General features: G+C 47.5%; 1 protein-coding gene across 2 annotated transcripts in view; it reads left to right on the top strand.

The window, feature by feature from the left end:
- The window catches only part of KSR2 (kinase suppressor of ras 2), a 257,007-nt gene that overhangs the window by 218,023 nt on the left and 17,186 nt on the right, over nt 1–21,798 (top strand). For both annotated transcript variants that reach the window (XM_048515057.1, XM_048515058.1), the window contains exons 16-17: nt 7,436–7,569; nt 21,038–21,169. In XM_048515057.1, the coding sequence (XP_048371014.1) occupies nt 7,436–7,569; nt 21,038–21,169 (266 nt within the window). The remainder of the gene's footprint in view (nt 1–7,435; nt 7,570–21,037; nt 21,170–21,798) is intronic.

The raw sequence follows: 21,798 nt of genomic DNA, 5'->3' as shown, positions 1-21,798 counted from the left end.
GGCAGACTATGTTTATGGCAGTGATGGCGAACCTATGGCACGGGTGCCAGAGGTGGGACTCGGAGCCCTCTCTGTGGGCACGCGCACACAGAGTTCATCATGTGGGGGCTGGAAAATCACACACACACACACACACACACACACACACCTAGGCTGGCCTGGGCCACTGAGCACGACGTGCGCAGACTGCAGTGAGCAGGGAGGACTTGGCTGGCGGGCTTGGTGCCTGTGCTTCAGGTGGCCGCTGCCTGAGTGGGGGGGGGGGCGCACAGAGGAGGCAGAGATGCTAGAGAGGCACAGAGCGATGCTCGTGGGACTTGCTGGAGGCTAGAGCAGGCTGGCCTCTGCTCAAGCAGGTGGGGTGGAAGAAGAGGGAGCCAACCGTTTTTTCCTAAACTAAAACCTCAGCATTCAGGTTAAATTGCTGGGTTGGCACTTTGCGATAAATAAGTGGGGTTTGGGTTGCAATTTGGGCACTCGGTCTCGAAAAGGTTAGCCATCACTGGTTTATGGGATAGCTTGCCATTGTTTTCCCCAACCATCTACACTTTACTCCCAGCAAGCTGGGTCCTCATTTCATCAATCTCAGAAGGATAGAAGACTTGAGGAGTTACCTGAACTGGACTTCCGTCAGGGTTGAACTCAGGTCTTGAGCAGAACTTTTGACTGCAGTACGACAGCTTACCACTCTGCACTGCGGAGCTCCTTCCTCTCCCAGAGGTAGAGTTAAACCCACTCTGCCACACTACCAGCAGAGCTGAAATTGTATGCTGCCTTGCTGAGAGAATTCCCAACTTTAAATGTCCTCCTGCATCCCTCAACTTTTAGCTCCTGTTCTTCCCCCTCCCCAATTTTCCATTTCTGCTATGAAAGGAGATTGGCTACCAGAGCAATATTCCTATAGGCTCTGTATGAAATAGCTGAATGGCAGTTGTACATCTACCCTGTTTCCCCGAATATAAGACATCCCCAGAAAATAAGACGTAGCAGAGGTTTTGCTGAAGTGTGAAATATAAGGCATCCCCCGAAAGTAAGACGTAGCAAAGTTTTTGTTTGGAAGCATGCCTGACGAACAGAACACAGAAAAAGAAGACATCCCCTGAAAATAAGACATAGTGCATCTTTGGGAGCAAAAATTAATATAAGACACTGTCTTATTTTTGGGGAAACACGGTATGGAACAGGACAGCCTCCTATCTGTCGCACCAGAGTTTTTGCATATGGAGGAAGGGGGTACATCAAGGGCCCTTTCCCCTCTTCAAAAGTGAAAGTGGAGGGGACCCCTGCTCCGTGTTCGGCGCGTGGTTTCAAAAAGGTGTACTTCCGACCAGGATCCGAAATGATGTGCGCTGAGGGGTGGGAGGAGCGGCAGAATCGGGGTGACTGTGTTGTCGCTGCGTTGTCACTGCTGGTGTAGTGGGGAGTGCTGCAGGACCCCGGGGTATTTGCTGCGAGGAGCGCACATCTAATGGTGGGTGGGAATTGACCAAGGTTCTCATTCAAGTAACTGTCAGGAGGACAATAAAATTGGCTCCCCGTGAAGCAAACGGGTTTCTGAGTTGTGGAGGGGGTAGGATTCCATGGATATGCAGAAAGAAATATGAACTGAGCATGCTTGCTGTTCTCCAGGAAGTGCTGACCAGCTAAAGATGAGAAGAAACGGAAAACAAAGAAAAATGGGGAAACAGGCCTGCCTGAGCCCTAAGACATAGCACCACCGAGGCCTTTTCCACACATGCAGAATAATGCACTTTCAATTCACTTTCACAATTGTTTGCAAGTAGATTTTGCTGTTTTGCACAGTAAAATCCATCTGCAAAGTGCATTGAAAATGGATTGAAAGTGTATTATTTTGCATGTGTGGAAGGGGCCTGAGTGGTAGGTTTGGGTTGCGGGAAATTTCTCAACCATTTATTATCTTTCCCCGCCCCATTTGTACACACACACTTCTTCATGGAGTCTCAGCCTCTAGCTTTTTATTATTAGTTATTATGCAGTGAGTTCACCAAGGCAGGCTGTTTGGATGCTTTTGCGTGGAGTCAAATGAATTAGAATGACTGAAATATAAAGCCTGGTTCAAACATGCACAAAGACGAAAGGGTGGAAATGGACTTGTCATTGCAAGTGGAGGTTCACGATTTTTGATCGCTATCACGTGTGGGGGGGTTTTGTCTTTGTTTTTAATTGCTATGGACTGAAAACCAGCACAGCAATCTAAAAGAGGGGGGAGAACTTTTTCCTCGTTGCGCTGCCACCAAACCGAGAAGTAATGGGGCAAAGTACTTTGGGGCGGGGGGGTTTACAACGCTCTGCCTTTTTTTGCCAAGAACAGGAGTGCCGGGCAGGCATCGTCCTTCCAATCCAATGTCATTTTGAATGAGGGATGGTCTCACCAGAGCCATTTCTATTGTATTAAAAGCAATCCCAAACTCATTTCTGTTTCATTAATTTTCGCCCATCCTCTGGCTAATGAGCAGATATGAGTTCTTTTCTTCACCAGTGCTCCCTGTGGTGCTTAATAGCACTTTCTCCCCCACCAAAACCTACCTCTCACTCAAGCCTGCGGTTAGATTTTCAGAAGTGATGCATATGCCGTGTACCACAGAGCCTAGACAACTCCTTCCTACACTGTCTGAGGCAATCGCATTAGTGTTTTGTTGGAATGGCAATTGCTAAGTGTTTAATGATGATATTGCTAGCCAGAGAGAGAGAGAGAGAGAGAGAGAGAGAGAGAGAGAGAGAGAGAGAGAGCATGCCAATTGCCCCCTCCCTCTATTCACACCTTCCTTTTTTCCCTTTTGCTGTCAAGTCGCAGCAAACTTATGTCGAACCCCTAATATTTTCAAGACAGAAGACAAATAGAAGTGGTTTGCCATTGCTTGTCTCCATGTACCAACCCTGGACTTCCTTGGTAATCTCCCATCCAAATACTAACTAGGGCTGGGCTTGCTTAGCTTTCAGGATCCTATGAGATCTGGCCAGGGCAGGGACTTGTCTTATTTCAACCAGAATCCCCTGCAGATAAATGCTGTTGGTGGGGAAGGGAGGAACTTACAGACCCCTCCAGAGGTGGGATCCAGCAGGTTCTCACAGGTTCCCGAGAGTAGGTTACTAATTATTTGTGTGTGCTGAGAGGGGGTTACTAATTGGTGATTTTGCCATGTGATTTTTGCCTTAGTTACGCCCCTCCTCTCAGCAGTAGCGCGCAGAACTTGAAGCAGTCTAGCAGGAAGTGCACCGGTGTGCGTGGCAGCCTGTGCCTGCGTGCATTCGTTTCCCGCCCAAGGACCAGCGCAGCGGTTGCGTCCTTGCCACAGCCCCCCCCAGGAATGCCCCGCCCCCGGAATGCCCGGTCATGCCCCCATCGTGCCCCTCCCAGCCCCATTGGCGCTACGCCACAGTTTGAATCCTACCACCATGGGAACCTGTTACTAAAATTTTTGGATCCCACCACTGGACCCCTCCCTTTGCATCCCAGTCCCAACCTGAACTGCCAGCTTTTGAAAGTTTGGGCTCACTGTCCTTAGAGCTCATGGTGTATCATCTGCTTTGGTCCTTAATGTCGATATTGTGGCAGGCGTTCAGCCTTTGACCACACCCAGGTTTTAATAGCTGCAACCAGTTCATCTTTAAAGCCAGTTCATCTTTAAAGCCTAGTTTTCCAGACACATTTTAGGCAAGTGGGTGAACTTCTGGTGTCACCAAGATCCAGAGTCAACAGCCAAAAGGAAAAGTGACTCTTAAGTGGTTGCCAACCCCATCTCAGATAAGTTGGTTTCAGCTGGCTTGCTGACCTCAAGCTGGTAATTAAAAGTGTCTGCTTTCCATAAAGATGCCCAGGCTGTTGTTATATTTGGGTCACAATTTCCTCTCTTTGTCTACTAACCAAGATCCAAATTGATATTAAACCTGAGTTGGTCTGGGGGGGAAATAAACATTGTCTGAGAGCCAGCGTGATATAGTAGACTCTAATCTGAGTTTGATTCCCCGCTCTACCACCTGAGTGGTGGACTCTGTAATCTGATGAACCAGGTTTGTTTCCCCGCTCCAAATATGAAGCCTGCTGGGCTAATCACAGTTCATTTGGAACTCTCTGAGCTCCACCTACCTCACAAGGTGTCTGTTGTGGAGAGACAAGAGGAAGGAATTTGTAAGCCACTTTGAGACTCCTTAAAGGAGAGAAAGGCAGGGTATAAATCCAAACACCTCTTCTTTTGTTTAGTCACCATTACAAAATGATGATTTGCCTTGAAAGGCTTTAATTAATTTTCAAGTTGTACCTGTTCAAACGTACCTGTTCAAACTCTGATTTGCCATTCACAATAGGAGCACACCTTCAGAAAATCTCTGTACCCTTGTCTTCTGTATGCTGGTCTTCCAAATCTATATATGAGTATGTTTTAGGAAATCAAAGGGTTAATCCGTATAGGTGTTATATCAAGCAGAAGAAGAGGGAAAGTAATCAAGCACCTTTGCAGTCTTATTTGGCAACTGCCAGGAGTTGGCTAAGATCCAGCTGAACTTGCACACGGAAATTCTGTTTCCTTTGAAGTGTGGCAGCACAGTCTGGTTTCGGAGCGGCTGTGTCTCCCCCCCCCCCCCCCCCCCGCCACTTCCCAAGGTCAAATAGCCATTCTCTCACTGCCTTGAAACTTCTTTGAGCCTTGGTTTTGATTTGTTTATAATTTTCACTTTCAAATTATCACGGCAGTTTCCACTGGTCTGCATAATGAAGTACCACGATCCACTGTGTCTTTCTGGAGCAAGAAGCCGTATACCAGTGCCCCCATTCGAAATGGGCTCTGCCGTTTTAGCAACATTTTTCCTCACTGAAGTGTGAAATACGTGCAGCAGAAGAAAAATCCGCCTGCCCCCATAATGAGGCTCACCGTCCCTTGGAAATTTCAAATTGCTTCCTTCGCCCCATCCTGTCAACCGTTGCTGGGATGACTGGAAGCTCATTTTCACGAGGAAACAGTTGGCCTCTCATGTGATAATGGCAGGCCAAACTAGGCATGATCAGCCATCCAGGAGTTAAGTTTGAAAGCAGCAGTGGCATAGTGGTTAAGAGTAGGTGCCTTCTAATCTGGAGTACCGGGTTTGATTCCCCGCTCTGCCACTTGAGCTCGTCACAGCTCTATGGAGCTCTCTCAGCTCCACCCACCTCACAGGGTGTTTGTTGTGGGGGGGGGGGGGGAGAGAAAGGAGATTGTAAGCCCCTTTGAGTCTCTTACAGGAGAGAAAGGGGGAGGGGAGGTATAAATCCAAACTCTTCTACATTTAGGTTATTAGTTTTAGAAACCTGTAACTCTGGTTAGGATTTTAGTATAGATCTCCTTTTAAATAATAGTGTCTCCCAAATGGAACAAACAGCAGGGTGGTGTAGTGGTTAAGAACGGCAGACTCTAATCTGGAGAACCGGGTTTGATTCTTCACTCCTCCACATGAAGCCTGCTGCGTGGCCTCAGGCCAGTCACCATCCTCTCAGAACTCTCTCAACCCCACCTACCTAACGAGATGTTCTTTGTGGGGAGAAGAAGAGAAGGAGCTTGTAAGTTGATTTGACACTCCTCAAAGGTAAAGAAAAGCGGGGCGTAAAACTCTTCCAAACTCATCAGCCGATGGTAGGGATTCCAGTAAGAAAAAAAAAAGACAGCGATGACTCCTCCAAGATGAAAGCCATCCCGCCCCTGCTGTAGATCATTTGATAGAATGATGGGATAGAAGTATATTAAAGCCATCAATAATATTTGTGCCTGAGCCGCCACCCACTGATGTGGAATCCAGCTGAAGTGAGATCTGTTCTCAAGCCAGGGCCGCCTCCCGGAGCAGGAGTGATGCAGGTCTAATGAGCGGTGAGAGGAAGGTGAATGATGGCTCGCCCTGCCTCCCACGCCAGCCCAGCTCCTTGACTATCAGCACTCGTATTCCAAGATGGTTGTGGGAGGTTGTTAGGGGAAAGGGTGGGGGCGGACAGCAAAGGCTGCTGGACATCTGGGCAGTGGAAACTTGTGAGCGATGAGAACTCCAGGTCTGCGGATCCAAAGAAATCACAGTTGTTATTCTCTCCGACTTGCTTATCTTCTTTTTCTTTCTATTTTTCCCCCCAAGGAAATCACTCGTTAACTGAGAATGTCTTTTCCTTGTGCCTTTAACTAGTTGCAGATAGGTGATTGTGTTTGTCCTTGTTGCTCCAGAGAGTGGAGAGAGCAGCATTGAAAATGTATCTGGGGCTGATTTTGCACGGTAAAAATGCCTCTTTGTTTGCACGGGGATTGCCATGGCGCAATGGGGAGTTTTGCACCGCTCCTGGTGCCGCAGCGTGTCTGCCACGCTGTGCCCTCCGGAGCCGCCCCTCCGCAGTGGCTTTGCTCTGGGACTTTCCAGAACCGCAAAGGTTGAGGACCTTTTTGAATGCCCCTCTGTTGCTCCTGTGGCTTCTGCTGCCGTGAAAACTCCTCGGCTGCAGAGCGTGGCCATTTTTCCTTTCACAATAAGAACATAAGAACATAAGAACAAGCCAGCTGGATCAGACCAAAGTCCATCTAGTCCAGCTCTCTGCTACTCGCAGTGGCCTACCAGGTGCCTTTGGGAGCTCACATGTAGGATGTGAACGCAATGGCCTTCTGCGGCTGTTGCTCCCGATCACCTGGTCTGTTAAGGCATTTGCAATCTCAGATCAAGGAGGATCAAGATTGGTAGCCATAAATCGACTTCTCCTCCATAAATCTCTCCAAGCCCCTTTTAAAGCTATCCAGGTGAGTGGCCATCACCACCTCCTGTGGCAGCATATTCCAAACACCAATCACACGTTGCGTGAAGAAGTGTTTCCTTTTATTAGTCCTAATTCTTCCCCCCAGCATTTTCAATGAATGCCCCCTGGTTCTAGTATTGTGAGAATATGTTCACTGAAACAACAATATGTTCACTGAAACAACAGAACATACAATAACATAATTTTCATTGACCACTGTGTAAGAATGGCAGGAGCAGCTACTCTACTCAGTGACTGTCACTTGGCAGACTTGAGGGTGGGAAGAGCATCCCAGATCGGTCCTCCACTCTTACCCCTGCCTTCAATCTGATGGTGTCTTCTAAACCCTTAGGTATCCACCATGTTCAACACAGAGGGGGTCTCCTCTTCTGTGTGTGACTCAACAACAGTAAGCTGGGAAACTCTGCTGACCTTTTGGAGGGGCATTCCAGTAGCTTTTCAGGCCTGGCAGAACTCTGAGAAGTTGGGTTTGTGTCTTAGTTTTAGGAAAAACATTGAACATGGAGAAACCTACAGACTGTTTGTGAAAAGACCATTCTATTATAGCTAAGCTCGCCCTTGCTTGCATTTTGTGTGTGCATAATTTTCTGGAGGAAACAGAAACCAGAGTTTTCCGAGCCAGTCTTTCAGCTTCCGTTTCTCTCTTTTCTTCTTTTGCAGGGCATGGGTTACCTTCACGCAAAGGGAATTCTCCACAAAGACCTGAAGTCCAAAAATGTGTTCTATGACAATGGGAAGGTGGTGATCACAGATTTTGGCCTCTTCAGCATATCAGGAGTTCTGCAAGCAGGCAGGTAGGGTGCAGTGAAGCTTTGGGTAACTGCCAACTCCTGGTACTTCTTGGCCTACGTCTCCAGATCTGCCTTTTCAACCACTGGTAACCTTTTTTCAGGGCTGACTCGTGCAACTTGCACAAGATGTGTAAGGAGACTTTAAAGCAGCATCACAGGCAGTGGTCTGGAAAGGAAAAGTGCCGAGGGAAGGACAACTAAATCCTTTCCCTCAGAATCCTTCTTTCCCCACAGATGCAACCTATCAGGAGTGTGAGTGCGTGTGGTGATAAAGAGTTCTCTGTCCTTTGTCCTGTAGGTGAAAGAGCTGTGTTGACTCAACAAGATGGCAGGGAGAGAAACAGTGAAGGAGCAGCAGTGGCGTAGTGGTTAAGAGCAGGTGCATTCTAATCTGGAGGAACAGGGGTTGGATTCCCCGCTCTGCCACCTAAGATGTGGAGGCTTATCTGGGGAATTCAGATTAGCCTGTGCACTCCCACACACACCAGCTGGGTGACCTTGGGCTAGTCACAGCTCCTCAGAGCTCTCTCAGCCCCGCCTGCCTCACAGGGTGCTTGTTGTGAGGGGGTAAGGGAAAGGAGATTGTAAGCCCCTTTGAGTCTCCTACAAGAGAGAAAGGGGGGATATAAATCCAAACTCTTCTTCTTCTCTCTGCCATGCCTATCTGTCGGGCTGGCCAGCTCTGGCAACGTTAACAGATCATGGAGATTTGAGGGCAGTGCCTGAAGAGGAAAAGGGGTCTCAGTGGATTATAATGCTGTAGACCCCACCCTCCAATGCAGCCATTTTATCCAGAGGAATTAATCTCTGTAGCCTGGAGATCAGTTGTAATTCCGGATTTCCAACTCTATCCTCTTCTGAAATCGGCATCTTCCTGTGGCTGTTTTCAGTCAATGAAAAAACCAGTGACTTCCTTCTCTATACAGGGAATAACATCAGGAAATGTTATTCTTGATTCGGGATTTCCCGCTCCTCCCTGCCTTCCCATGCCCATGTAACCTACTTATCCTTGGCCACATCAACCTCCATTGGAGACTTAGGAAATAATATATGACAGCACCCTGTGGCTTGTCAAACCAATATGAAATTGCTTGAACAAAGTAACAAACTTTTAATCTTAACACAACTTTCTATCATTTAAGAATAAATAATAGTGAATATATAGTGAGTATATATATATACAGCACAACTCAATTGTACAAAATCTTCAGTGCTGTTTTAAGAAAAAGCACTCAGAACAGTTGCCACCGGTAATGAAAGAATAGCAATAAAGTCCAAACTATTAATCAAGCAGGGCTTCTTTCTCCCATCTGGCCTTCTGCATCTGATGTAGCTGCTGCAGGTCTTCCCTCAATTTGGGCCTGTAAAAAAAAATAAGTCATTCCCTCAATTAAACTGTAGGCCTTCCTTCTCCTACTGCAGGCCAGATCAATTCAGGAGGGTTACATAGTTAACAACCTAATATTTCCATGACATTGGGGAAATTCTAATATATTTTCCTTTCTTATTGGGCCCAACATATACCTGTAAAAAAAAAACAAGTCATTCCCCTCAATTAAGCTGTAGGCCTTCCTACACCCACATGACAGCTCTCCCCCTGCAGGATCTGCCAGGCTGTCCCCCCACCCCCCTTCCCATGCTACAGGGCCATCACTGGAGCAGTAGACCCATGAAATCGACGTGGTCTCTTGCTGCAGCAATAGAACCCAGCCAGCCGCACACACAAAAAGAAAAAAAGGCAACAGACAGCCTCCCCACAGGAAGATGGCCCAAGAATAAAAAAGGAAGCATCTAGTAGGCAAAATGGTGGATCAGATGTGTGCAGCAGGGAAACTTTAGAACGAAAAACTGTGGGAAAACCCCACTGCGAAGCAAACAACTGTGCTGAAAGCAGCGAGTTCACAATTCCTGTACACTTGTAACAGCAAACTGTGGTTTGCTACTAATGGAGAAACCGCTGCTTTTCTCACTGGACACAAGGGGAAGAGAAACGCAGAAGTGTTGAATTCATGAGCTCCTTCCGAGCTCATCGTGGTTCCGCAGCAAACCACGGTGTTCCGCTACCTCTGAAATATGCCCGCTCTAAGAAAATCAGCCCACCTCCCTGGAATTCTGCCTGTTGTCCTCTAATGTCTGTTCCTTCCCCCCAAAACTCCATTAATTGTTCTGAGATCATTTCCAGGTGACTGGCACAGCTGGTGCTCCCTGTCTTAAACTTAACTTATTGTACTTTCAAACGCTCCTTAAAATTAAAAAAAATTAAATTAAATCAAACCCTGGCTATTATGAAGATTTTTTTTTTGCAGATAATTGTTGCTTTATTGCAAAGCCCGCTGGTGAGATAAATCACATATTTTAATCTTTCTGTAATTATGGTGTGTCAAAGGCACTGGATTAAAGGAAGAGATGATGGTCTGCCTATTTTCTTCTGCTTCCTCCTCTACCAGTGTATCATCTGTCAGGTTGAAGTGGTTTACCCGCACTGTGAGTGGGTTTATTTTATTTTTTATATTTATATTTTGTTAAGAGGGTGGTCTATTAATATTGACTCCAATTTTCATCCAAACTTTCCTTGGCCATTTCTTGGAACTAATTCTGTAATAGTTGTGCGGGTGGGAAGTAAATTAGTACCTACGTGTGACAATGACAGGTAACCAATGTATAGTTATCCTATTGAGACCAGGCTTGTCTTCAGAACCAAAGACAAGCACTATTGGATCAGAGTAAAGTTTTCTCTGGTTTGTTTTCCAGTGTATCCTGTTTCCCAGGGTAGCCAGCCAGATCTTTCCCAGATGCCTGTAATCAAGGCATGAAGGCAATATCCCTCCCCTACTATTTTCCCCCTAAGAAATGGGGTTCTGAGGCTGCTCAGAATTAGAGGTGTACCAAGCCTAAATGGCACTCGGGGGCATGACTGCCTTCCCACGCTCTCTTCCTCCCTATCTCCCCACGCCCCACTTACAGGAGCCAGCAGGGAGGCCAGCGGAGGGCGGGGCTTGGACAGGCCGCTCGGATGGACGCTGTGGCAGGTCAGTTCCTGGGCCGGCCTGCACCGCAGCTCCCACCTGGGCTACGCACCATGGTTCCCCACCCTCCTGGCCTGCAGGGAGGGTGGGAGAGCGGGGTGCCACAGGGGATGGTCCAGGTGGACACCACAGCCACCCGCTGCCAAGCCCCGCTCCCTCCCTACCCTCTCCCTGCCTCCCTGCAGGAGCCAGCCTGCAGGGAGGCCAGGAGGGGGCAGGACTTGGTGGCATGCAGCTGGGGTGCACACCGTTTTGTCACTTGAGGGGCACCCAACGCCCCCCCACTTGATGAAACAGCATGCCCCTGGGGACATTGGGTACCTCCAAAGAAGGAGACTCCACCACACTCCGAGGTAGTGCATTCCATTGTCGAACAGCCCTGACGGTCAGGAAGTTCTTCCTGATGTTTAGGTGGGATCTCTTTTCCTTCACCTTGAACCCATTACTCCTGGTCCTAGTCTCTGGAGCAGCAGACAACAAGCTTGCTCCCTCACCTTTTAACCTTCGCTTCTCTAGACTAAACATCCCCAGCTCCCGAAGAATGTGCCTTGTGTACTCAGTAAGGGCATTTTGCCAGTTAGCAGCCAGATAATCTACAAACATCTGTCCCAGCGCAGCCCCTCCTGCTCCCATGACTCAGGATTAGTAGCAGCTACAGCAACCCGGCGCCTTCTGTTGCCCGTGGGATGCGCTATTATGTTCAGCCTTCAGCAGTCCCACTAGCATCCCAGTCAAAGCACATCTTTTGATTTATTTGTTGTTACTCTGTGGAGCAAATTGCAGGGTTCCTCTGCCAGAAGAGCAAGAAGCATTAATTAGTTGTGGTACGTGGGATCCTTCTTCTAAGGGACTGACAGTGCAGTCCTAAACAGATTTACTAACCTTCTAAACCCACTGACTTAAGTGGGCTTAGAATACTGTAAATCAGCCTAGGATTAGGCTGTAAAAAGCGGAGCCAGACATCTGCTAAGGAGATCTTAGAGATAAGGAGCTTCCCCATATTTGGTCATCTCAGTGGTCCATCGAGCCCAAATTTGTTTATTTATTTATATTTATTTATTTATGTTTAAAATTTTTAGACCACCCTCCCCCAAAAGGACTCAGGGTGGTGAACAATGTAAAAATACAATCAATTAATCCAAGTGTATCACATTAAAACATCATAAATTAAAACAGTAAAAACAGTAAAAACACTATTAATACTATAAAAAGAATCTATACAGCATCAGATGGTGATAAAAATCCACCCCCCTTCTTAACCAGGCCCACAGGAGGCCTAGATGTGGGTATTGGTGAGGTCTCAGGCACAGTTCTTTCCCAGGCCTGCAACTTGAGGTAAATGGTTTAAGAAGAAGAAGAAGAAGAGAGGATTTATATCCCACCTTTCTCTCCTATGAGGAGACTCAATGTGGCTTACAAGCTCCTTTCCCTTCCTCTCCCCACAACAGACACCTTGTGAAATAGGTGGGGCTGAGAGAGTTCCGAAGAACTGTGAGTAGCCCACGGTCACCCAGCAGGAATGTAGAAGTGCGGGAACACATCTGGTTCCCAGATAAGCCTCTGTCTCTCAAGTGGAGGAGTGGGGAATCAAACCCGGTTCTCCAGATTAGAATCCACATGCTCTTAACCACTACACCACACTCCACTTGGCACCCCCAACATGCAAACCTTCTATGGGCTCAGCTTGCAAGAGATGATGGGTGGGAGATAGCTGGTTAAATAGTCACTGAAAAGTGCACAGATTCGCAGCTGGGAAAAAGCTCGCCTGTCGTATTAATCAAAGTTGTTTCTCTCCCTTTCTATTTAATCCAAAGACAACTCAAGTGAAATTTGGGACCAGATAGCAAAATATGAATGTCCTGCTACTAATATATATATCTCCGTGTGTGTAGAACATTAATGTCATTTTAGCTTCTAGGAACAGTTCAGCCTTAATTTGATCTGGAAACTGTTGGGATAAGTGCTCCTGGTAGTTGGAGATTATCCCTATTCGTAGTTAGCAGAGCGGCACAGGTGGCTATAACACAGCAGAAGCCTTACCTCGTGTGCGTGCGTGTGCGTGATGGATCCCAATGTGCGGCAAGCGTACACAAAAGAAAGTCAGAGTCAGTTACAGTTTCTAATCTAATAAAAAGAGTATTTATTAGTGAACTCCATTCTGGATAGAAGGGTAGGTAGATAGGTTCACTATGCTATCCTAATCTAGCTGGATGGAGATGGATGCGCAGAGCATCCATCCTCTCTCTAGGCATGGTAGGAAGAAGAATAGAGAAGGGGTCGAGGAAGAAGCCGAAAGGAAGGAAGTCCCTGAGAGTATCAGTCTAACATCAAAGGGATAGAACCAGTATGATAGAGTAAAGGTGTCAAATCCCTAGGTCCCTATCTAGCCACTAGCTCTCTAGTAAAACCCCCTCTGTAGGTTGAGGCAGGAAACAGCGTAACAGTGTAAAGTCCTTCACTTCCAACAGAAACCACTTAATTGTCTTTGTTTTGGGGGGTGGGATTGGTTTTTAGGAAGTCTATGGTACCTGTAACACTCTTTTGCAGCACCCTGCTTCAAAGGAGTCTACTTTCTTCCTGCCAGTTTTCTTCATTGTCCAGCTGTAGCGCCCATTATCTATTACCTATACATAATAAATAGTGTTATCTTTGCCCCCTTCTCAACTGTGCAAACCCCAAGTTTGTTAGAAAAACCATGAAACCCAAAGTGGTTCTGTACGATTGAGCCACATCACAGAAAGAGGGGATTTTCAATGCCTCTTAGCCTGCTTCTTCGCTCGCTTAGCTTAGACACCAGCCTGTTTCCCCTCCTCCCACCCTTTAAATATCATCCCGTCATTTCTGAATTAATTCTTAAGCCTCAGAGGTCTCTTGCAAATCCAATTACGGAAATGCCTTCCCATTGGCTCCTGCTGTTTCTCAACATGAAGGCAAGCCAGGTGGCCCCACATTTTTTTGTGCTTCATTGCCCCCAATCCAGGACATTGTGTCTTGGAGGAGGGGAACCAAGAAACGGAATACTTTCTCAAAGTTTTCTTTTTGGCTGAAAAGCAGTAACCGCAGCCTGTGCCTTCTCTTCTCCTGAGAGGCCTTCTGGCTGGGTGCCACCCTTAATAATCAAGGGGAAAGGTTGTTTAAGGTTGACTGTGTTGTTAAAGATGTCTGGTGCAGGTGGCAGGGTCCAAGCATGGAGAGGGAAGGCATGGGTGTGCTTTCTACTGGGGTCCAGACTGCAAAGCCATTTCTGTGATATGAGCAGCTTGCGTCATTTCAGAAATACAAGAGACATTTTTTTTTCTTCCATGAGATAGTGTGTAGGGCAGGGGTGTCACTCGCGGCCCTCCAGATGTTCATGAACTACAATTCCCATCAGTCCCTCCCAACATGAGCATTGGCTATACTGGCAAGGGCTGATGGGAATTGTAGTTCATGAACATCTGGAGGGCCGCGAGTTTGAACCTGTGGTGTAGGGGATGGGATTGTGTGAACGACTAGTTTACACTGACCCAGATTAATTCATGGTGCAGTTTCCACACCCCTTCAACGTGGTGCAATGGTTAAGAGCAGGTGCACTCTAATCTGGAGAACCAGGTTTGATTCCCCACTCTGCCATTTGAGCTGTAGAGGCTTATCTGATGAACTGGATTAGCTTGTGCACTCTAACACATGCCAGCTGGGTGGCCTTGGGCTAGTCACAGTTCTTTGGAGCTCTCTCAGCCCCACCTACCTTACAGGGTGTTTGTTGTGAGGGCGGAAGGGAAAGGAGCTTGTAAGCCCCTTTGAGTCTCCTTACTGGAGACTCCTTACTCCTTCTCCTTCTTTCACCCATTAACCTCCAGGTGGCATCTGAAAATTTCCTTCTATTACAATTGATCTCCAAATGATCTAAATCAGTTCCCCTAGAGCAGGGGTCTGCAACCTGCGGCTCTCCAGATGTTCGTGGACTACAATTCCCATCAGCCCCTGCCTCCGTGGCCAATTGGCTCAGCCAAACAGAGTAGTAGACCATGCTGGGCTAGCAGAATCAATAGTGTGACTCATGGCAGAACTGGATTTTACGTATAGGTGTGTGTATTCTATATACACTTTTTAAAATCTGTAATCTTTAAAATGTTGGCTGAGAAGTTGAGGAGAAGGGGTTCCCAATCCATTTCCCCACTGAACACATGAAACTTCACCATACTGAATCAAACCATTGCTCCTGTAGGCGAGTACTGTTCACTCCAACTGGCCGCGGTTCTCAGCAATCCCAGGCAGGAGTGGTTCACGTCACCTCCTGCATGATCCTTTTAACTGGAGATTCCAAGGTTTGGATCTGGGATCTGGCCTCTTCCACTGAGTCCTGGTCCCTCCCCACCAGCTTCTTTTACCTGAGCTGTAGAACATTTACAGCTGTTGGTATGAAGCAGCTTAGGGGAGGAGGGGTCTCTCTGTTCTCTCCACACTTCTCTTCCCATTTAAATTGAGCCAGCGTGGTATAGTGGTTAAGAGCAGGTGGATTCTAATGTGGAGAACCAGGTTTGATTCCCCACTTCTCCACCTGAGGGGCGGAGGCTTATCTGGTGAACCAGATGTGTTTCCGCACTCCTACATTCCTGCCGAGTGACCTTCGGCCAGTCACAGTTCTCTCGGAGTTCTCTCGACCCTAACCCTACCTGCCTCACAAGGTGTCTGTTGTGAGGAGAGGAAGGGAAAGGAGCTTGTAAGCCCCCTTGAATCTCCTTACAGGACAGAAAGGTGAGATATTTCTTCTCCAAAATTGCAGCCCAGGGTGCTGACTTTTTAAAAATAAAACATTATTAAAACAATCACCTCATTACAAGGAACACGCCGCTTTGTATGCAGACTGAGACGCATTTGAGCTGTGGTTCCTTGATAGAGCAAGTGCTTTGTCTGCAGGAAATTCAATGCCTGCTATCTCCAGTTAACAAAGCTCTCAGGTAGCACGAACAAACGATCTCAGGTCTGCACGTGAGAGGAACGTCACTCGTCCTTTCCTCTCCTTCCTCCTCTTTGCTGTGGGCAGAGGAGAACCAGGAGTACAAAACTGGAGAGAGAAGGCGGGCTACCCTTGCACCAATGAACTGACCTTGCTGATTAGCAGCAGCTGGTAATTAAGAGCCATATGTGTGGCCACAACGCAACAGGCGTCCCTGGCGAAGAGCTGTCTCTGCTCTTCCACTGCAGAGCTCTCGGTTGACCCTCAAAGCGAAGCCGCATTGGGGTCACTCCACAAGGGCCCCAGGCTGAGGTGAACCTCAGCGTTGCAAACCTGCCGTAGCTGCTGCTGTTAACCCTGCATCTGGAGAAGGACCATAGCTCAGTAGCAGAGTATCTGCTTTGCAGGCAGAATATCCTAAATCTGATCTCTCAGTAAAAGTTCTTTCTCTGCCTCAGACTCTGGATTGCTGAATAGGATGGACCATGTGTCTGACTCTGGGCCTTTCCCCACTTACCTTAAGCCCCGCGCTACTCTCCTCAAGTAGCGTGGGGTCCCCCGGCACTCCCCACGACAGGGGCGGTGACAACGCAGCCGCCCCAACGCTGCCGCTGCCGCGCCCCCTCAGCACGCGGCATCCCTGGCGCTCTTGTAAACGGCGTCTTTTGATGACCCCGCATCGTGTGGGGACGCCTGGGCGCGCGCCAGAAATGAGGGGGGTCGTGGTGAGTGGGGAAACGCCCTCTGTTTGGCTGATTCAGACGTATTTTTCTCCTTTGAGTCAGGGCCGTGTGAAGAGCGCTGATAAAGAACAGCACTGTCAGGTGACCGACAGCTCGTGATGGTTTCTTGTGTCTCCTGCTTAAGAAGGAATCTAGTTGGCCATTTATGCTTTAATTTGGACCTTCCAGTCCGTTCTAGGATGGTGCTTACCGCTGGATTTAGGGCAGGCCTACTGTGGAGTGGGAAACTACACATGATTTCTTTTTGTAATGGACAATCCCTGTGGCAAATGGATTTCTGATGTTTCCCTTGGTGGTGGAGAGTGCCATCAAATCACAACCTGCTCATGGCAACACTGTTGGGTTTTCAAGGCAAGGGACATTCAGAAGTGATTTGCCGTTACCTGCATCTGTGTAGCATCTGGGCATGCTTTCTGGTCTCCTGTCCAAGTACTAACTGGAGCTGACCCTATTTAGCTTCCGAGATCTGATGAGATGAGGCTAGCTTGGATCATCCAGGTCAGGTGGATGATGGTTCCTTTACCAAGTAGCAAAGATGACTACAACAGTTCCCTGCTAATAAGAAATTAAAGAGAAATGGACCTTAATAAGTGCCTTGGGGTGAGCCTCTGTTACATGAGCGGCCAGCAAGAAAGAGATGGGTGTGCAAATAAGGGAGGAAATATGGGGAAATTCACCTGGATGGACATTGTACTGTGTTAGCCTCTTGAATCATTAGACTTTATTGACTTCTCCGATTGACAGCAGCTCAGCAGAGTTTCCCTTGTATCGCGTTTAATCTGATCCTGCCTCCAATGATTTCTGGAGGTTTCTTCCCTCTTTTGTTTTATACTCTGAGCTTGTTATGTAATAAAAGAAATATTTACCTAGACATTCCCCAGTGAATTTCCTGGCTGCCTGGAGGTTCGAACACACATCTCTCCGGTCCTAGGCCACTACACTGCTCTGTCTTGTTGCAACGAGAAGAACCTGAAGTCAAGTCCTTCCCCAGCCTTTCTGGGACAAGCGCCACATGAAGCAGCTGCATGCTGAGTCAGATCCCCAAGTTAGTCCCACTGTACGGCAGAGAGAAGTAGCTGCCTGAAGTGGCAGAGTTTGGAAATGTGGGGTGTCAGTAATCCCTGGGGCGTCACTGGAAATTGTCTCCCTGTAGCAGTTTGATTTTCCCATCCATAAAACTTTGTGTTTCCATGTCCTCTTTATGTACATATCCAAGAGCCAGTGTGGTGTAGTGATTAAGAGTAGGTGGATTCTAATCTGGAGACCCAGGTTTGATTCCCCAGTCCTCCACCTGAGTGGCAGAGGCTTATCTGGTGAACCACATGTGTTTCCACACTCCTACATTCTTGCTGGGTGACTTTGGGCTAGTCACTGTTCTCTTAGCTGGAATATGGGCATGAGGCTTGTGCATGTTCTTTGTGGGGTCAAGGACAGGTATGCTTAGTCAAGGCTGCACTGTTGTTATCCAGATCCAGGTTGCTGAGCCTCCAGGGAAGTCACTGTGTACCGCTCTGCATACTTGATTAGGGTGTGGTGGGGGGGACAGAATGTTCAGACAAACCCCCCCTGAGTATTAATGTTCAAGAATTAAGATGTCATCCACCTTAGTCTGACCTGTCTATGATACCCAGTTATGACTGGTAGGAAATTTTAGAAAAATGGCCTGCGCATCTTGCTGGGGGTGTGCATGCCAACATTTGTGTCACAGGACAGGCCATGCTCCGCCACATGAAACCCGCTGGGTGACCTTTGGCTAGTCACAGTTCTCTCTCTTAGCTCCACCTACCTCACAACTGCTCTCCAGAATTCTTGACTGTTACATGAAGGTACACCTACCTCCTCCTCCTCCTCCTCCTCCTCCTCCTTCTTCTTCTTCTCCTTCTCCTTCTCCTTTTCCTTCTCCTTCTCCTTCTCCTTCTCCTTCTCCTTCTCCTTCTCCTTCTCCTTCTTCTTCTCCTCCTCATGTATATATTCAAGTGCCAGTGTGGCATAGTGGTTAAGAGCTGCAGACTCTGGAGAACCAGGTTCGATTTCCTGCTCCTCTTCTGCTGGGTGACCTTGGGTCAGTCACAGAACAGTCTCCGTCCATGCAGAGACTGGCAGTGTCAAATCAACATCTCTTGCCTTGAAAACCCTGCAGAGGCAATGTGACTTGACAGCACGCACACACACAAACACACACCTCAGCAATGTGATGATAGAGCTGCAGGTCTTCCAAACATTAAGAGCCAAGCAGGGATGACTGGCCAAAGAGAAGCTGGCTTTGGCACTGTCCCTACGGCTATCAAAGAGGCCCTCTCATCCTCTATCTTGAGATTTTCACTAGACTCCCCCGATCAGACAAGACTTCTTGAGAGCAGTAACAGACAAGACTTCTTGAAAGCAGTCAGCTTCGTCTGTTTATTTTCCAAGAGGGGAATCCTAACTATCCAGTGACTGAAAGATTGCATCCACTTGCTGAAAACTCATTCTCTCTTGCTGTATCACGGCAGGACAGAGGGAACGACTTCTAGTTGGGGCAAGTGACAGAATGCCGTTTGCAAGCGGGGGGCATTGCATAAGATTAACAGCTGGGCCACCAGGCGGATTGGCAAATACATTTCACGGGGACAGCTAATTATAAGATGTGACAAGTGGAATTAGATGGCCTGTCTGTGGTTTGGGAGAATCTCCTTGTTTAGGAAGGATGAAGAGGCATGTAGGTTTGGCCAGGAGGTTAGCAGAAGAAAGTTTCAGAGCAAGCAGCAAGTTTGCCACATTAGCACGTACAGGATAGCCCCAGATGGGCTGAACATATCGTCAATTAATGTTGATATCCTGTCTGTAAAATTTTGAATAGATGTGGTTTTCCAGGAGATGTATTTGTTTGTTGAGCTTTTGAGAGTTAAGACACATTTTTTTTTAAAAAAAAACCCACCTATGGTTCCATGACTAGCTACACTTTAGAAATATCTCTTTTTATTTTTATGTTTAAACATTAACCTTACGGGGCAAACTGTAAGTAAGAAGCGTCCATCTCCCTCCAAATCCAGATGACAGAATCGGCGGCGAAACAGCGTTTCGTAATGAAGACAGATTTTGTCTTTGTAAGTTGGGTAATGATGATATTGGGTAGGATATGCGCTTCTGCCCCTTTAATAGGTCTCCGAGGGAGAGGTCTTGGCATCGTTTATCAGAACCACGATGAGTTGATGATTGCCGTTTAAATGTATTTATCGGTAACATATGAAGTCGCGCCATCTGTCATTTGGGCTTCCTGTCTCGGTTCCCAGTTAATTCACAAAGAGATGCTGAATTGCAAAGCTGACCGGCTGATGTGAATGATTCGTTTTTTTCTATAGTTCTTTTTCCCATTGTAACTTAAGGCACTATTAAGATATATGAGAAACTGGTGCTTATAATGGCAGAGCACCCAATGTGTCACACGAAGCAGCGATTGCCGCTTTAGCTGATCAATGCCCTGCCTAGATTTAACTCTGCCAGTTTTACTGCCTCGCGAACACCTAAGGCCAGAGTACACGAGGTGCACGTAACAATTTCCCAGATGTTTTTGCTAATGAAAAGTTCTCGCGCCATATTGCAGATTTTGACTGGAGGAGCTAAAATGATGGGGGGAAGGTGCTTGAGAATTGCCCTAGGTTTCGCATTCAAATCCCCCCCAAGATTCCCCACACCTATCTTATTATCTGCAGTGGGTAAGCATTTTGGGTGAGGGGGATTTTCTACACAAATATCACTTCCACGTAGGAATTGGGACATGCAAGTGCTTGCATATGCAGTGGGTGAAAAGGTGTGCTTTGATTGCATGGTGCTCACTGGGGTTTCTTGATTCATATAGAGCTGGAAGGGACCCAAGGGTCATCTAGTCCAACCCCTTGCACAATGCAGGAAATGTGAAGCTACCTCTCCCCACACCCACCGTGACCCCTGATCTTTGCCAAGAGAGATTCACCTATAAATGTAAATTCCTGGTTGTATGAAGCAGCACTCAGCTGTGGCCCCGAAATAAAGAACCCTGGAAGAGATGCATAAGAATATAAGAACATAAGAACTAGCCTGCTGGATCAGACCAGAGTCCATCTAGTCCAGCACTCTGCTACTCGCAGTGGCCCACCAGGTGCCTTTGGGAGCTCACGTGCAGGATGTGAAAGCAACGGCCTTCTGCTGCTGCTGCTGCTCCTGAGCACCTGGTCTGCTCAGGCATTTGCAGTCGGAGATCAAGGAGGATCAAGATTGGTAGCCAGAGATCGACTTCTCCTCCATAAATCTGTCCAAGCCTTTTTTAAAGCTATCCAGGTTAGTGGCCATCACCACCTCCTGTGGCAGCATATTCTAAACACCAATCACACGTTGCATGAAGAAGTGTTTCCTTTTATTAGTCCTAATTCTTTCCCCCCAGCATTTTCAATGAATGCCCCCTGCAGAAGTTGTTCGTGCCATGTCTTCCCTGCCAGTCTATCAAAACGTTTCCCACAGCTCAGAGGGTCTGAATACTCTGTACAGCCCCCAGTTCTGGACCTCAGCTTGGGCAAGCCACTGCCAGGTGGATTCTACAGCAAGCTGTCCAGCAGCTCATGCCAGAATGGTTACCATTTAGTGTGTGTACGTGTGCCTCCAGTTTCATTTTAAAAACAAATATGTCAGCCTAGAGATGGAGGTGTGGGTGGATGGATTAGAGTGTTTTTTTAGCTTGTGTTGTGTTGTTGACGTCTAAGGTCAGCGTGGGCTGAATGACCTGCTGTTCTTTTTTCTCCTTTTTTCAGGAGGGAGAACAAACTGCGGATCCAAAATGGCTGGCTGTGCCATCTGGCCCCGGAAATCATCCGCCAGCTCTCACCTGACACAGAAGAAGACAAGTTGCCTTTCTCCAAGCACTCAGATGTCTTTGCACTTGGGTAAGGGGTCTTTCTTGTCTGAACTGGGAAGACGGGGAGGCTAAACCAAGACTTCCAACCTACGCCAGCTTTGTCAGTTCCAAAAGCCGATTTAGTTTTCCCAGTTATATGCCCCGCTCGGTAGCAAAGGGGGAAACGTCCTTTTCAGAAAGCAATCCCGTTCCCTTGGTGATGATATCTTTGCAGAGTTTTGCCCAGGAGATTAATTTCCTCTGTGGGGAGCGCCTTAAAAAGTGCAGCTTTAAAGTGATTAGCTTTTACTCAGATATTATCTGATAACACCTTGTAACAGTTAAGCCCAGTACAGGTTTGGTGCAACTATTTAGCTCAAAAAAGCCACTGTTTGGGCACTTGAGAGGGTGCTTTGAGGAGGGGGGTGGGAAGCAATAGTGCCTCAGCTTGCCAGTCTATGGGCGCCACCAGGATCAGACCCTCCCATCATTTTAAAAGAATTTAAAATGGGGGTGGCACCCCCCATGAGGACTTTATCAAGTCTGGTTTGGCTTCCACACTGTTTCTCTAAGGCACAGGTGTCAAACTCACGGCCCTCCAGATGTTATGGACTACAGTTCCCATCATCCCCTGCCAGCATGATGTTGGCAGGGGGTGATGGGAACTGTAGTCCATAA

This window comes from Sphaerodactylus townsendi, linkage group LG13 (genome assembly GCF_021028975.2).
Source record: "Sphaerodactylus townsendi isolate TG3544 linkage group LG13, MPM_Stown_v2.3, whole genome shotgun sequence".
NCBI lineage: Eukaryota > Metazoa > Chordata > Lepidosauria > Squamata > Sphaerodactylidae > Sphaerodactylus > Sphaerodactylus townsendi.
This window is presented reverse-complemented; position numbering and strand designations above follow the sequence as displayed.